Here is a 13,996-nt window from a genome sequence, read left to right as displayed (position 1 = left end):
AAGTCGGTTAGGACATCTACTTTGCATGACACAAGTAATTTTTCCAACAATTGTTTACAGATAGATTATTTCACTTATAATTCACTGTATCACAATTCCAGTGGGTCAGAAGTTTACATACACTAAGTTGACTGTGCCTTTAAACAGCTTTGAAAATTCCAGAAAATGATGTCATGGCTTTAGAAGCTTTTGATAGGCTAATTGACATCATTTGAGTCAATTGGAGGTGTAGCTGTGGATGTATTTCAAGGCCTACCTTCAAACTCAGTGCCTCTTTGCTTGACATCATGGGAAAATCAAAAGAAATCAGCCAAGACCTCAGAAAAAAAGTTGTAGGCCTCCACAAGTCTGGTTCATCCTTGGGAACAATTTCCAAGCACCTGCAGGTACCACGTTCATCTGTACAAACAATAGTACGCAAGTATAAACACCATGGGACCACGCAGCCGTCATACCGCTCAGGAAGGAGACGTGTTCTGTCTCCTAGAGATGAACGTACTTTGGTGTGAAAAGTGCAAATCAATCCCAGAACAACAGCAAAGGACCTTGTGAAGATGCTGGAGGAAACCGATACAAACGTATCTATATCCACAATAAAATGAGTCCTATATAGACATAACCTGAAAGGCCACTCAGCAAGGAAGAAGCCACTGCTCCAAAACTGCCATAAAAAAGCCAGACTACGGTTTGCAATTGTACATGGGGACAAATATCATACTTTTTGGGAGAAATGTCCTCTGGTCTGATGAAACAAAAATAGAACTGTTTGGCCATAATGACGATCGTTATGTTTGGAGGAAAAAGGGGGAGGCTTGCAAGCCGAAGAACACCATCCCAACTGTGAAGCACGGGAGGGCAGCATCATGTTGTGGGGGTGCTTTGCTGCAGGAGGGACTGGTGCACTTCACATAATAGATGGCATCATGAGGGAGGAACATCATGTAGATATATTGAAGCAACATCAAGACATCAGTCAGGAAGTTAAAGCTTGGTCGCAAATGAGTCTTCCAAATGGATAATGACCCCAAGCATACTTTCAAAGTTGTGGCTAAATGGCTTAAGGACAACAAAGCCAAGGTATTGGAGTGGCCATCACAAAGCCCTGACCTCAATCCTATAGAAAATTTGGGGGCAGAACTGAAAAAGCGTGTGCAAGCAAGGAGGCTTACATGCCTGACTCCGTTACACCAGCTCTGTCAGGAGGAATGGGCCAAATTGAATCCAACTTATTGTGAGAAGCTTGTGGAAGGCTACCCGAAACGTTTGACCCAAGTTAAACAAGGCAATGCTACCAAATACTAATTGAGTGTATGTAAACTTCTGATCCACTGGGAATGTGATGAAAGAAATGAAAGCTGAAATAAATCATTCTCTCTACTATTATTCTGACATTTCACATTCTTAAAATAAAGTGGTGATCCTAACTGACCTAAGACAGGGAATTTGGCTAAGGTGTATGTAAACTTCTGATTTCAACTGTAAGTCTTCAACTTCAGTGATTCTTTTTTTTTTTTTGCAATTCGTTCCAGTCATTGGCAGCAGAGAACTGGAAGGAAAGGAAGCCGAAGAGGTGTTGACTTTGGGAATGACCAGTGAAATATACCTGCTGGAGCGCGTGCTACGGGTGGGTGTTGCTATGGTGACCAGTGAGCTGAGATAAGGTGGAGCTTTACCTAGCAAGGACTTATAGATGACCTGGAGCCAGTGGGTTTGGCGTTGAATATGTAGTGAGGACCAGCCAACGAGAGCATACAGGTCACAGTGGTGGGTAGTATATGGGGCTTTGGTGACAAAACAGATGGCACTGTGATAGACTGCATTCAATTTGCTGAGTAGAGTGTTGGAGGTTATTTTGTAAATGACATCGCCGAAGTCAAGGATCTGTAGGATAGTCAGTTTTATGAGGGTATGTTTGGCAGCATGAGTAAAAGAGGCTTTGTTGCGAAATAGGAAGCTGATTCTAGATTTAACTTTGGATTGGAGATGCTTAATGTGAGTCTGGAAAGAGAGTTTACAGACTAGCCAGACACCTAGGTATTTATAGTTGTCCACATATTCTAAGTCAGAACCGTCCAGAGTAGTGATGCTAGTCGGGCGGGCAGGTGCGGGCAGCGATCAGTTGAAGAGCATGCATTTCGTTTTGCTAGCATTTAAGAGCTGTTGGAGGCCACGGAAGGAGTGTTGTATGGCGTTGAAGCTCATTTGGAGGTTCGTTAACACAGTGTCCAAAGAAGGGCCAGATGTATACAGAATGGTGTCATCTCCGTAGAGGTGGATCAAAGAATCACCCGCAGCAAGAGCGACATCATTGATATATACAGAGAAAAGTGTCGGCCTGAGAATTGAACCCTGTGGCACCCCTATAGAGATTGCCAGAGGTCCGGACAACAGGCCCTCCGATTTGACACACTGACCTCTATCTGAGAAGTAGTTAGTAAACCAGGCGAGGCAGTCATTGAAGAAACCAAGGCTGTTGAGTCTGCTGATAAGAATGTGGTGATTGACAGAGTCGAAAGCCTTGGCCAGGTCGATTAAGACTGCTGCACAGTACTGTCAATTATCGATGGTGGTTATGATATCATTTAGGACCTTGAGCGTGGCTGAGGTGCACCCGTCACCAGCTCGGAAACCAGATTGCATAGCGGAGAAGGTACGGTGGAATTCGAAATGGTCGGTGATCTGTTTGTTCACTTGGCTTTCAAAGACTTTAGAAAGGCAGGGCAGGGTGGATATAGGTCTGTAACAGTTTGGGTCTAGAGTGTCTCCTCCTTTGAAGAGGGGGATGAAAGGAGCTTTCCAACATACAATGTTATACATGGGTTTAAAGCTAAACTTCTTGTTAATCCAACCACGGTGTCAGATTTCAAAAAGGCTTTACGGCGAAAGCATACCATGCGATTATCTGAGAACAGCGCCCAGCAGACAAATCATTACAAACAGTAACAAGCCAAGTAGAGGAGTTACACAAGTCAGAAATAGTGATAAAATTAATTACTTACCTTTGATGATCTTCATATGTTTGCACTCACAAGACTCCCATTTACTCAATAAATGTTCGTTTTGTTCGATAAAGTCCCTGTTTATATCCAAAAACCTCAGTTTTGTTGGCGCGTTTTGTTCAATAATCCACTGTCTCAAACAACATCCGGTGAAATTGCAGAGCGTGAAACTCAACAAAACAGAAATTCTCATAATAAACATACATAAAAGATACAAATGTTATACACCAGCTTAAAGATAAACTTCTTGTTAATCCAACCGCTGTGTCAGATTTCAAAAAGGCTTTACGGCGAAAGCAAACCATACGATTATCTGAGAACAGCGACCAGCAGACAAATCATTACAAACAGCAGCCAAGAAGAGGAGTAACAAAAGTCAGAAATAGTGATAAAATGTATGACTTACCTTTGATGATTTTCATATGGTTGCACTCCGAAGACTCCATGTTACACAATAAATGTTTGTTTTGTTCAATAATGTCCCTCCTTATGTCCAAAAACCTTGGTGCGTTTTGTTCAGCAATCCATTGGAACAAAGCGCGGTCACAACAGACAGATGAAAAATCAAAAAAGTACAATAAAAGTTCTTAGAAATATGTCAAACGATGGTTAAAATCAATCCTCAGGTTGTTTTTGTCATAAATAATCAATAATATTTCAACTGGACAAAAGCTTCGTCAATAGAAAAGGAGAAACAAGAAAGGCACGCTCCCGGTCACATGCAGGACTCATGTCTGGAAATTTCCACTGTCCACTCATTGAAAGTGCTATATCTCCCTCATTTTTCAGAGTAAAAGCCTGAAACAATGCCTAAAGACTGGCCACATGTAGCAGAAGTAATAGAGATCGTGAACTGGGTCCTAAGTCTTTGTATGGTGGATAGGCTTTCAATGGAAAAACAGCCTTTCAAAATAATAGTACTTCCTGGATGGATTTTCCTCAGGTTTTCGCCTGCCATATCAGTTCTGTTATACTCACCGACATTATTTTAACAGTTTTGGAACCTTTAGAGTGTTTTCTAACCAAATCTACCAATTATATGCATATCTTAGCGTCTGGGCCTGAGTAGCAGGCAGTTTACTTTGGGCACGCTTTTCATCCAAAATACTGCCCCCTACCCTAGTGAAGTTAAGAACAAAACAGCTTAGGAACAGTGGGTTAACTGCCTTGTTCAGGAGCAGCACGACAGATTTTTACCTTGTCAGCTCAGGGATTTGATCTTGCAACCTTTCAGTTACTAGTCCAATGCTCTAACTACTAGGCTACCTGCCGTCTGTTGCTTGCCTGTCCTAGCCATTCGGTAGCTCACCATATAAGACCCTTCTACCCCCTTTTTATAATGGTATCTGTTGCTTTTATACATGTCTTACTACTCGAAAGTCGTTTTAAAAAAAACAGTGGCTTATTTTTGTAATTCTCATGTTTTGTTTCTAAAATTCAAAGGAAGAGTGAAGGTTTCATCGAGTTGTGAGATAGTACTTTTGCACATATAATACACTGCGGCTGACGTAAGGCACTACTCCAAATATAAGTGAACCCCAAATCAATGTAGTTGTTATCATATTTGCGCCTCTTCCATGGTCCAACTTCCCTGTCTGTTGTTCGTTGCTTTCCCGGGTAAAGGGGTAGTAGCTTTTCGGCTGCATCAGATTCACAACTGTCAGTGTCCATGCTAGCTGGGCTAACAATAAATGTAGATTTACTGATGCTACCATTGGATGTGCTCGTGGAAGCAGAACAACTTGTGTCGTCGAGAGGTGTAGGTGTACAGTAGTACTGCTGGTAGTAGCAGTACTACCAGCAGAGCTGGTATGTGTCTATGGACGTGGGCCTTACTTTTTTTAACCATTTATCCATTTTCGAGCAAACAGAAGGAGCAGCAGCTATGTTTGGCTACATATGGACCGTTAGTGGAATTCCCGCCAGGGAATAACGATTAATGTGATTGGATGTTAGTTATTTGACTAGGCTACCTGTATTTGACATTGTGTTGTTATTTCGCTGAACACTAGATGGTTTCATTTTATTTTTGGCAGTGAAACGAGGCTACTCAGGCGAGGAAAAGAAAACCCAAATGTATAGCCCCGTTGGAAAATATAAATGGACTGTTTGAAAATGTGAATGAAAAAAAAAAATGTGATTCACATTTTTGTTTGGCGTACCCCCGCTGGGGGGTACGCATACACCAGTTTGGGAATACCTGCTCTAGAGTAAGTTGATTACCCCCTAGGGCTCACTATCACACACAGCTGGCTTCAATTAACCTACCTCCCAAACCCAACCCAGCACCTTCCTCGTACAAACCCCACATTCAAATCCCATTACCTTCTAACACTTTGAGTGTATCCCATATGGCATCCTCTTCCCTTTATAGTGCACTACTTTTGACCAGAGCCCTAGGTCAAAAGTAGTGCACTTTAACGGGAATAGGGTGCCATTCGGAAGCATCCTTTTTCCGACTACCTTATCGCCTTGTTTTATTTGGACATATTTCATGGACTGCTGGTTTGGCCCATGGACTACCCCCCCCTGCCAGTCCCTCCACCCTCCATCACTCCCTTCACAACTGCTTAAACCTAAATAAATTAAAAACTCTTCAAAGCCGCCCCAAATTAAAAATCATCGCCCCCCCCCCCAGTCCCCCAAATGAGCGAACAGCAGGAGGTAAAGCGAGACGTAATCAAACAGGACAAGTCGCAATGGCGCTATGCAAATTAACCTCGCCGGGAACATATGCTCCCCTCATCGCGCCGCGCCCAGTAAGGAAGGGGATAAACTGTTGTTTAGATGCATCTGTGCTCCGCATCTGCCTCAAAGCACTGTAGCTTAGCTAGCCGTTCCCTGCCTAGCATACAGACGACAATGCACTTGTACATTATGCTAACAGATATACAGTTAATATTCGTTTTTCATTTTCCCTTTGTCATAGTCATAGTTCATGAATGTTACTCTGTAAGATGTCAGCACACACACAGTGGTGTTTACATGATGGTGTGCACACAGACATACAGAGGTGGCATAGACAGATCCATATATGTACATTGGCTGGCCTCTGTTTGCAGGGCATGGTGGTCTAGTGAGTATATAGCCAGGGCCTGTGTTTCACTACAGGGTAAACAGTCTATGGAGGGATGGGATTTAGTGCCAAGGGGTTAAACAAGGAGTACACTATGGATGTACTGTGTACTACTTACATAATACTGTATGTAGGATCTTCATTTGAACAGGAAATGTGAATTGTTGTGTGGATTATAATTCAAGGACATTTTTCTAGGGATTGATCCATTGTGTGTTAGGACATATCAAGTCTGCCATTTTTAAGTGTAAATGACAAACATTATAAGCCTTTTAAAAATGTGAATACATTACAAGTTTGCATCTCCTGCTGTGCAGGAAATGTCCTGCAACAACAGGGTGATAAAATTAAGATCCTACATCTGTATGTTCTATATTGCTCGATACTAGTCAATGCAGAAAATGTCAATACACTTCAAAAGGTAATTATACTTCATATCTGACTGTGTAGTGGACACTGTTCCCTTTTCACACGCAGACACACATAAATACTCAAACACAATAATCCACACACATACTCTGCTCCTCCTTTCCATTTTTAGCTTCTATGAAGGCAGGTCATTTCGATATGTACTGTATCTTAAGTGAAGCCACTTACGCCATATGGCTATTTAGCACAGACATAACCAAACTCACTTAGAATGTGGACTAATGCAGGAATTGAGTCCACAACCTTGGTGGTATGTTGTGAAAGATTGTTTCCTTTCCATGATGTTTATTCATATAACTATCCTCCTGGCCTCTTGGAACAAAGCCCAATATTGCAAACCTAATCTCAGCATGTACCCAATCCCAGCAGTCTAATGTCCTTGGTTTTACCATCAGAACTGTTTGATACTGGAGAGGGAATGGTAAATGCCAAAGTAATTGACTCGTCAATGACTTATTCATGGTCCTCCACCTCCCCGATTCAAGAAGAATTTTCCAGGTTTAGTCAAACAAATAATACATTATTCAGCGCTACTTTGACGTGTTAAGCCATAACAATGCTGTACAGTGGGAGAAAGCAATATGAGTGAAGATGTTATGGTAAATAAAGGCCTGGCGAACACTACAGTTCAGTAGAGTAACTGCCATGGGTAGACTTTTTTTGACTGAAAGTTGACATTACAGGGACAGGTTCTGCTAAATTAATATTTCGATATTTCTTTCCATGCCTTGAAAGCAGTCTACGGACAAGGAGTGACTGCAATCCATACAGTTTTGTTAAACTAGACACTGAAATTGTAGTATTTTTATTTAACTATCCCTTTAATATCTAACCAATAAATGCCAACTTCACTGAACCGCTGTTTTATTTCACATATAAATCGTCTCTAGAGCAACAGAGAAAAACTAGATTGCTACATGCTCGAGCAAAAGAGATCTATGTCATTGATTGGATGTGAAATGGGGCAGGAGCAGGGGGTTTGTTGACTTGCTGAGAGCTGCGTTATTTTACGTCTGCATATTTTTACACCACCGTGCCTGCCGTTAGTGATTTACACTGGTTAATATGAAGAGTTATGTCCCAACAGAATTCGAGGTGGACTCCATGCTGAAAATGGTTAGGATAGTGTTTTTATGGAATACACTCAACGACCCACTGGGCACAGATGTCAATTCAACGTCTATTCCACGTTGGTTCAACATAATTTCATTGAAATGACGTGGAAACAATGTTGATTGAACCAGTGTTTGCCCAGTGGTACACACTCTCTTAATGCACACTCTTTCCCACTCTCTCCCTCTCTCTGTCTCTCCCTCCTTCCCTCCCCCACACAGCACCCTCCGACCGAGTCCCGCCAATCATCCGCCAAGGGCCAGCCAATCAAACGTTGGCACCAGGCTCCACCGCTCAATTGCAGTGCCACGTGATGGGTAACCCTCTGCCCAGCATCCAATGGGAGAAGGACGGTCAAAGGATACTGGGCGACGAGCGTGTCAGCCTGATGGAGAAGGGAACGTTCCAGATCACAAACCTGCAGGTACCCGAAAAGAACATACAAAGAACGTTCCCAATAATTCTTAAGAACTTAAAAATAATGTTCTCAATGATTCTCATAAATGTAGAAAGAACGTTCCAAACAATTCTCTTTCCCTCCTCCTCTGTAAATGCCTTCACGCCCTGCATAATAGCATATGAAATTAAACACCTCACATTGCATCTCAACGCACTCCAAGTTTCATCATATCAATCGTCTGAGGTAACTCTCCTAAGTGACACTAAGCAACCGCATGCAATAACACCCGAGTGTTATTTCCAAAGCAACGCAATCAACTAAATCAAATCCAAGTGAAGACTGACAGTGAAATGCTTACTTATGGGCCCTTGCCAACAATGCAGAGAGACAAAAAGAGAAATAATTGAAAAATAATAACACAAGGAATAAATACACAATTAGTAACTACTCATCCTTAATGGTATTTAGCTTAGTTTAATTCACTGTATTATTATGACTGACTACCATTTAGAGCAATAGAAAGCCATACCAGTTTTCAGATGCCACGGCAACCTGTCCTCTTGATATATTGATATGGCCTCAGTGAGTGGTACAGGCCATACAAGCTGTCCACTCTGACACACATCTCAGCAATGTAATTCAATCAAATTAAGAGCAAGATATTAATATTGGAATATTGGACCACAGGAGTGACTTTTTTATGGTTTATGGGTGACTCATTGACTTAGTAATTGGCTGTTGAGTTTCTGTGGTGCATAATCGCCAAGGTAATGAGCGGGTGCAATCGTTAGCAGTCGTTATTGGTGGCGTACGCACGGCTAATGAAATCCATTCTACCCAGAGCCCTCTGGGGTTGCGGGCTGCACCTGCGGGTCACCGTAGTGTGTGGCGAGCTTCGGGCCGGCTGACGTGTTAATTAATTGATTGTCGAGCCCACAGTGATTAACGATTGCTGTGACTTTAATTAAATCCTTGTTGGGGAATTGAGAGAGGGGGAGAGAGAGAGAGAGAGAGAGAGAGAGAGAGGGGGATAGGTAAAGAGAGAGGGAGGGAGAGAGAGATTAAGTTAAGAATCTCAATGCACCAACATCAAAAATGTTCAGCTAAAATTTCACTAAAAATATAGCAAATAATATTCAGTACTTCCTCTGCCCACTGTATTTGTGAATTTCTCATATCTCGACTAGATGGACTGTACTTATGTCAATTTCTATCATTTTGAATCTTGGACACGCTTCCTCCTTGTTTTTATCGCTATCTCCCACTTTTATCAGGTTGCTCCTCTTTTAACTAAGGCAGAGCGGGGCACAGGAAGAAGGGGAGGATGGGGAGGAGGAGAGAGGGCCGGCCACCCGACAGATGGTCCGTTTGTTCCTCTCTGGGACTGAAGCAATGCCCATTACCTCGGGACCAGAGCCAGACACACACTACAACTACAGCACTGTGCCAAGCCTCCCTCTAACAGGACAGAGAGAGAAGGGGGGGAGAAAGAAAGGAAAGAGAGGGAGAAAGAAAGCGATAGAGAAAGAGACAGGATATTGAGATGAAAATAGGAGATGGGGAGAAATAGAAGTCAAGGAAGATGCTACAACACAGACAGAGTGCACTTGAGATGATATCAGAACAGTGAGGAAGGGTCGAAAATAAGGAACGCATTCCATAACCAGAAACGAGCTTAGACATTTGGCTCCCGGTTGACTCTCCCCACCTTCACCCTTCAACCATTTTTAACTATCTGTTTAGCGCAGCGCCTAAAGCTGCCAACCATGATTAATGGTCAGGTACCCATCTGTTTAACCCCTCCCAATCCTCTCCTCCAATCACCAGTCACCACCCGGGACCTGTCGCCCCAAACATCCACATCATTGGCTGCCTTGGCTGCCATACAGGTCCTTTCAAGGTCAGCTGGCCTATAGGAAGAGAGAAGGAAGAGTGACGTACTATTGGACTTGGAGTCACCTCTCCTGTCCCTCTTGGGGCTTTTAGACAGGGAACTTAGACTTGAGTTATACCAACGCCACTGCAACTGGCCACACACACACACACACACACACACACACACACACACACACACACACACGCAAGGGTATAGAGAAGTGGATGTCAACCAAGCACAAACAACAGTGCTATTATCTTGATTGCATTGTGTTGGCTCGCTGTGTGTTTTTGTAGTGTGCTTTGTATAATTCATTAGCTTTAGTTTTGAATAAGATTGGTCTTACATTAACCATGAGGGCTGAATGCCTAGTCGTTAGTTTGAAATCTGTGTGTGTGTGTGTGTGTGTGTGTGTGTGTGTGTGTGTGTGTGTGTGTGTGTGTGTGTGTGTGTGTGTGTGTGTCCCACTAACCTGCAGGCGGTTGGGGGTGAGCTGTCAACACTATTAGATCATTGTCTGCGAGTAAAAGTCCCTACAGGTGTAGGATCTTAATTTGACCAGTTTCTCACAGCAGGAAGATAATCCTGCAGCAACAGGAAATGTGAATTATTGATAAAAAATGTTTTGGGGGCAAATCTGAATTTAGAAGTATTTTAAACCTTGAATACATTAGTGCCTTTCCTGCAATAACAGGGTGATCAAATTGAGATCCTACATTTGTACATCTTCCACTGTTGTAAGCAATTTCTAGCCCTTGTCTCGCTCTCAGCCTCCCAATGAAATTTTAATAGGCAATGTTCTCCCTGACCCACACTTATCGTCTTAAACACACACACACGTGTGCACTACCTACACACTCACACACAATTACCAGTAGGCACGTACGCAATCACACACACACAGACACACATGCACGTGCGAGTATACACACACATGCACACACCCATGTACGTGCGCGCACAAACACACACACACACATACACACACACACACACACACTTGCTAGTGTCAGCCCAGATTGCTGGTTACTGTTGAGTGCTCAGTATAAAGCAAAGTAAGAGCCACAGAAGTTTGCAGACCCCCTCTGGTTACTAAAGGTCTCTCCTTTATCCTCCTCTAAACTCCCACACTGGTTCAAAAGGATCAGGGCCCATATTTATCAAGGGTTTCAGATAGGAGTGCTGATCTATGATCAGTTTTGCCTTTTTGATCATGAATACGATTAAATGGATAGTAGGGACTCCTACCCTGAGCACTGCTAGCCTGAACTTGAAGCTGTCTACCTGCTCTACTGCTGCCCTGTCGATGTGGATGGGGTCGTGTCCACGATCAGCTCCTTGTTCTTGCTGACGTTGATGGAGAGGTTGTTGCTCCGGCACCACACTGCCAGGTCACTGACCTCCTCCCTGTAGGCTGACTCATCGTTGCCGGTGATCAGGCCTACCACCGTCGTGTTTTCAGCGAACTTGATAATGGTGTTGGAGTTGTGCTTGGCCACACAGTCGTGGGTGTACAACGAGTACAGGAGGAGACTAAGCACACACCCTTGTGGGGCCCCTGTGTTAAGGGTCAGCGTGGCGGAGATGATGTTGCCTACCCTCACCATCTGGGGTCGGCCCGTCAGGAAGTCCAGGATCCAGTTGCAGAGGGAGGTGTTCAGACCCAGAGTCCTAAGCTTGGTGACGAGCTTGGAGAGAACAATGTTGTTGAACGCTGAGCTGTATTCAATTTACAGCATTCTCACATAGGTATTCCTCTAATCTAGGTGGGTGAGGGCAGTGTGAAGAGCAATTGAGATTGCGTCATCTATGGATCTGTTGGGGCGGTATGCAAATTGGAATGGGTCTAGGGTGGCTGGGATGGTGGTGTTATTGTGTTCCATAACCAGTCCCTCAAAGCACTTCACGATTACAGAACTGAGAGCTACAGGGCGGTAGTCATTGTGGCATGAAGCTTTAGAGTTTTTAGGAACAGGAATGATGGTGGTCATCTTAAAACATGTGGAGATTACAGACTGGGACCAGGAGAGGCTAAAAATTACAGTGAATATGCTTGCCAGCTGTTCTGTGCGTGCTCTGAGAACATATACTCTAAAGCCATATAGACACTGAGTATACAAAACATTAAGAACACCTGCTTTTTCCATTACATAGACTGACCAGGTGAATCCAGGTGAACGCTATGATCCCTTACTGATGTCACTTGCTAAATCCACTTCAATCAGTATGGTATTTGGTGCCAGGCACACCGATTTGTGTCAAAAACAGGCAACACTGCTGGGTTTTTCATTCTTAACAGTTTCCTGTGTGTACCAAGAATGGTCCAACACCCAAAGGACATCAAGCCAACTTGACAGTACTGTGGGAAGCATTGGAGTCAACATGGCAGATGTTCTAGGCAGATGTTCATGTTGACTTACCTGGAAAGATTTGCTTTGGAACACCGAATATGAAGAGGCAAAGGCATTGTGTTTTGGTGCATGTACACGATGTTAACTGAGCCCTCTCTCTTGTTGCCAGGAAACCGACTCAGGGGCCTACACCTGCGTGGCTTCCAGCTCGAGCGGAGAGACGACATGGAGCGGAGTACTCACTGTGAAAGGTAAATGTACTGTAGTAAACACCTCCCTACAGACTATTAGATTGCCTCTATGACATGACATGCCCATATAAGATCATTATCAGCCGTAGGTATGGCAGTGAATGGAGAAATTAAGGCAAAGGTCTTGTGAAATTGTGGATGTAATCGCACCTAGGGGCGTTGTTTGGCCCAAGGCGAAGCGGAGGGATGATGAGTTGAAAGAAGTAATGCCTTATTGCTGTTATGAAATGCTGCTGTTTGATGAAGCTTGATACGATGGTATTTAGTGCCTTCAAATGCATCTTAAAAACAACCAAGCAGAAATTCGCAACTAAACTCTTATTTTTAGATGTGAATTGTCAAAGTCAGTTACTGTGATCAGGGCTGGGGTCGGTTCCATTTCATTCCTTATTGAAGACAAATGTCACTTTTCAATTCGTGATTGATCGTATTACATTAATTATTTGTTGGTAACTCACAAAAGGACTAGTGCTAGTCTTCCAACAACAGTAAGATTGAGAATGGTTGCACTACCACTATACATAGGAGATCCACTACCATCCAGCTAACCTCTCATCCTCTGTCTCTGTTTCTTTTTAAATACACTTCATACAAAGTTTGATTTAATTGTGATTTTCAGAGAGTGGAGGTTCGTCTGTCCCCCAGGCATCAGAACCTTTCCAGCTGCCAGGACCGCCCCAGAAGCCTGTGGTGACCGACGTGACCCGCAACAGTGTCACCCTCACCTGGCAGCCCAACGCCCACGAGGGAGGCGCCGCCGTCACCTCATACATCATCGAGGCCTTCAGGTGAGTGGACAGTAGGAGTTGGACCACGTTCAATAGGGCTCAACCTCGTGGTGCATTCTGTAGAACAGACAGAAAGACAGATATGTCAGCTCTATTCATGCTACATTTTTGGGAGGTTGAAGTAACACGTAACATCTAAAGACACACTTGCACATACTGGTGACTTGAAACATTTTTGAAGGATGGGAGGCCCACGGTATAGGCGCGGGCCGCACAGAGGCGACAAAGCGTGTTTAAAAAGTCGTCAAAGACAAATGATTTCAACCTAAAACGCTTAAGAAATATATTTACAGTAAAATATTATGGGGAATGAGAAGTCTATGGTTGGGAAGGAATCACAGCTGGGATTGAATGAGGGTATGAGGTATGAGTTGAGGCCTTCAGAGGCTTCAATCTGATGTGGGCAATGAAAAGGGTTCTTCAGCAAAAAATCCACTACATTGTCATTAGTGTTAGCTAGTCATTCTGGTGGAGACAACTGCACTCTGGTAGTTAGCTAGCTACTTGCAACTAAAGTTAGCAGGAACATTTCAAATGAATCTCACTAACTTGACACAAAACTAAAGTTTTAAAACCAAGAAAGAAATATATAATCTACCTCCTCCATCTCCTGTAGTTTGAAGAAACTAATTTGAATTGAATAATATCCTACAAATGCTCAACTATTCACAATCTCAATCTATCCAACAATGTCACCAACTCACCAAGCTTCA

At 43.3% G+C, this 13,996-nt stretch overlaps 1 protein-coding gene across 5 annotated transcripts in view; it reads left to right on the top strand.

The window, feature by feature from the left end:
- Positions 1–13,996, top strand: part of LOC115148681 (roundabout homolog 3) — a 304,721-nt gene that overhangs the window by 265,628 nt on the left and 25,097 nt on the right. For all 5 annotated transcript variants that reach the window (XM_029690781.1, XM_029690782.1, XM_029690784.1 and 2 more), the window contains 3 exons: positions 7,839–8,041; positions 12,414–12,495; positions 13,115–13,283. In XM_029690781.1, coding sequence (XP_029546641.1) covers positions 7,839–8,041; positions 12,414–12,495; positions 13,115–13,283 — 454 coding nt within the window. The remainder of the gene's footprint in view (positions 1–7,838; positions 8,042–12,413; positions 12,496–13,114; positions 13,284–13,996) is intronic.

The sequence above is a fragment of the Salmo trutta genome, chromosome 15 (assembly GCF_901001165.1).
Source record: "Salmo trutta chromosome 15, fSalTru1.1, whole genome shotgun sequence".
Classification (NCBI taxonomy): domain Eukaryota; kingdom Metazoa; phylum Chordata; class Actinopteri; order Salmoniformes; family Salmonidae; genus Salmo; species Salmo trutta.
Note: the sequence above shows the minus strand (reverse complement) of the source record. Positions and strands in the feature narration are given on the sequence as shown.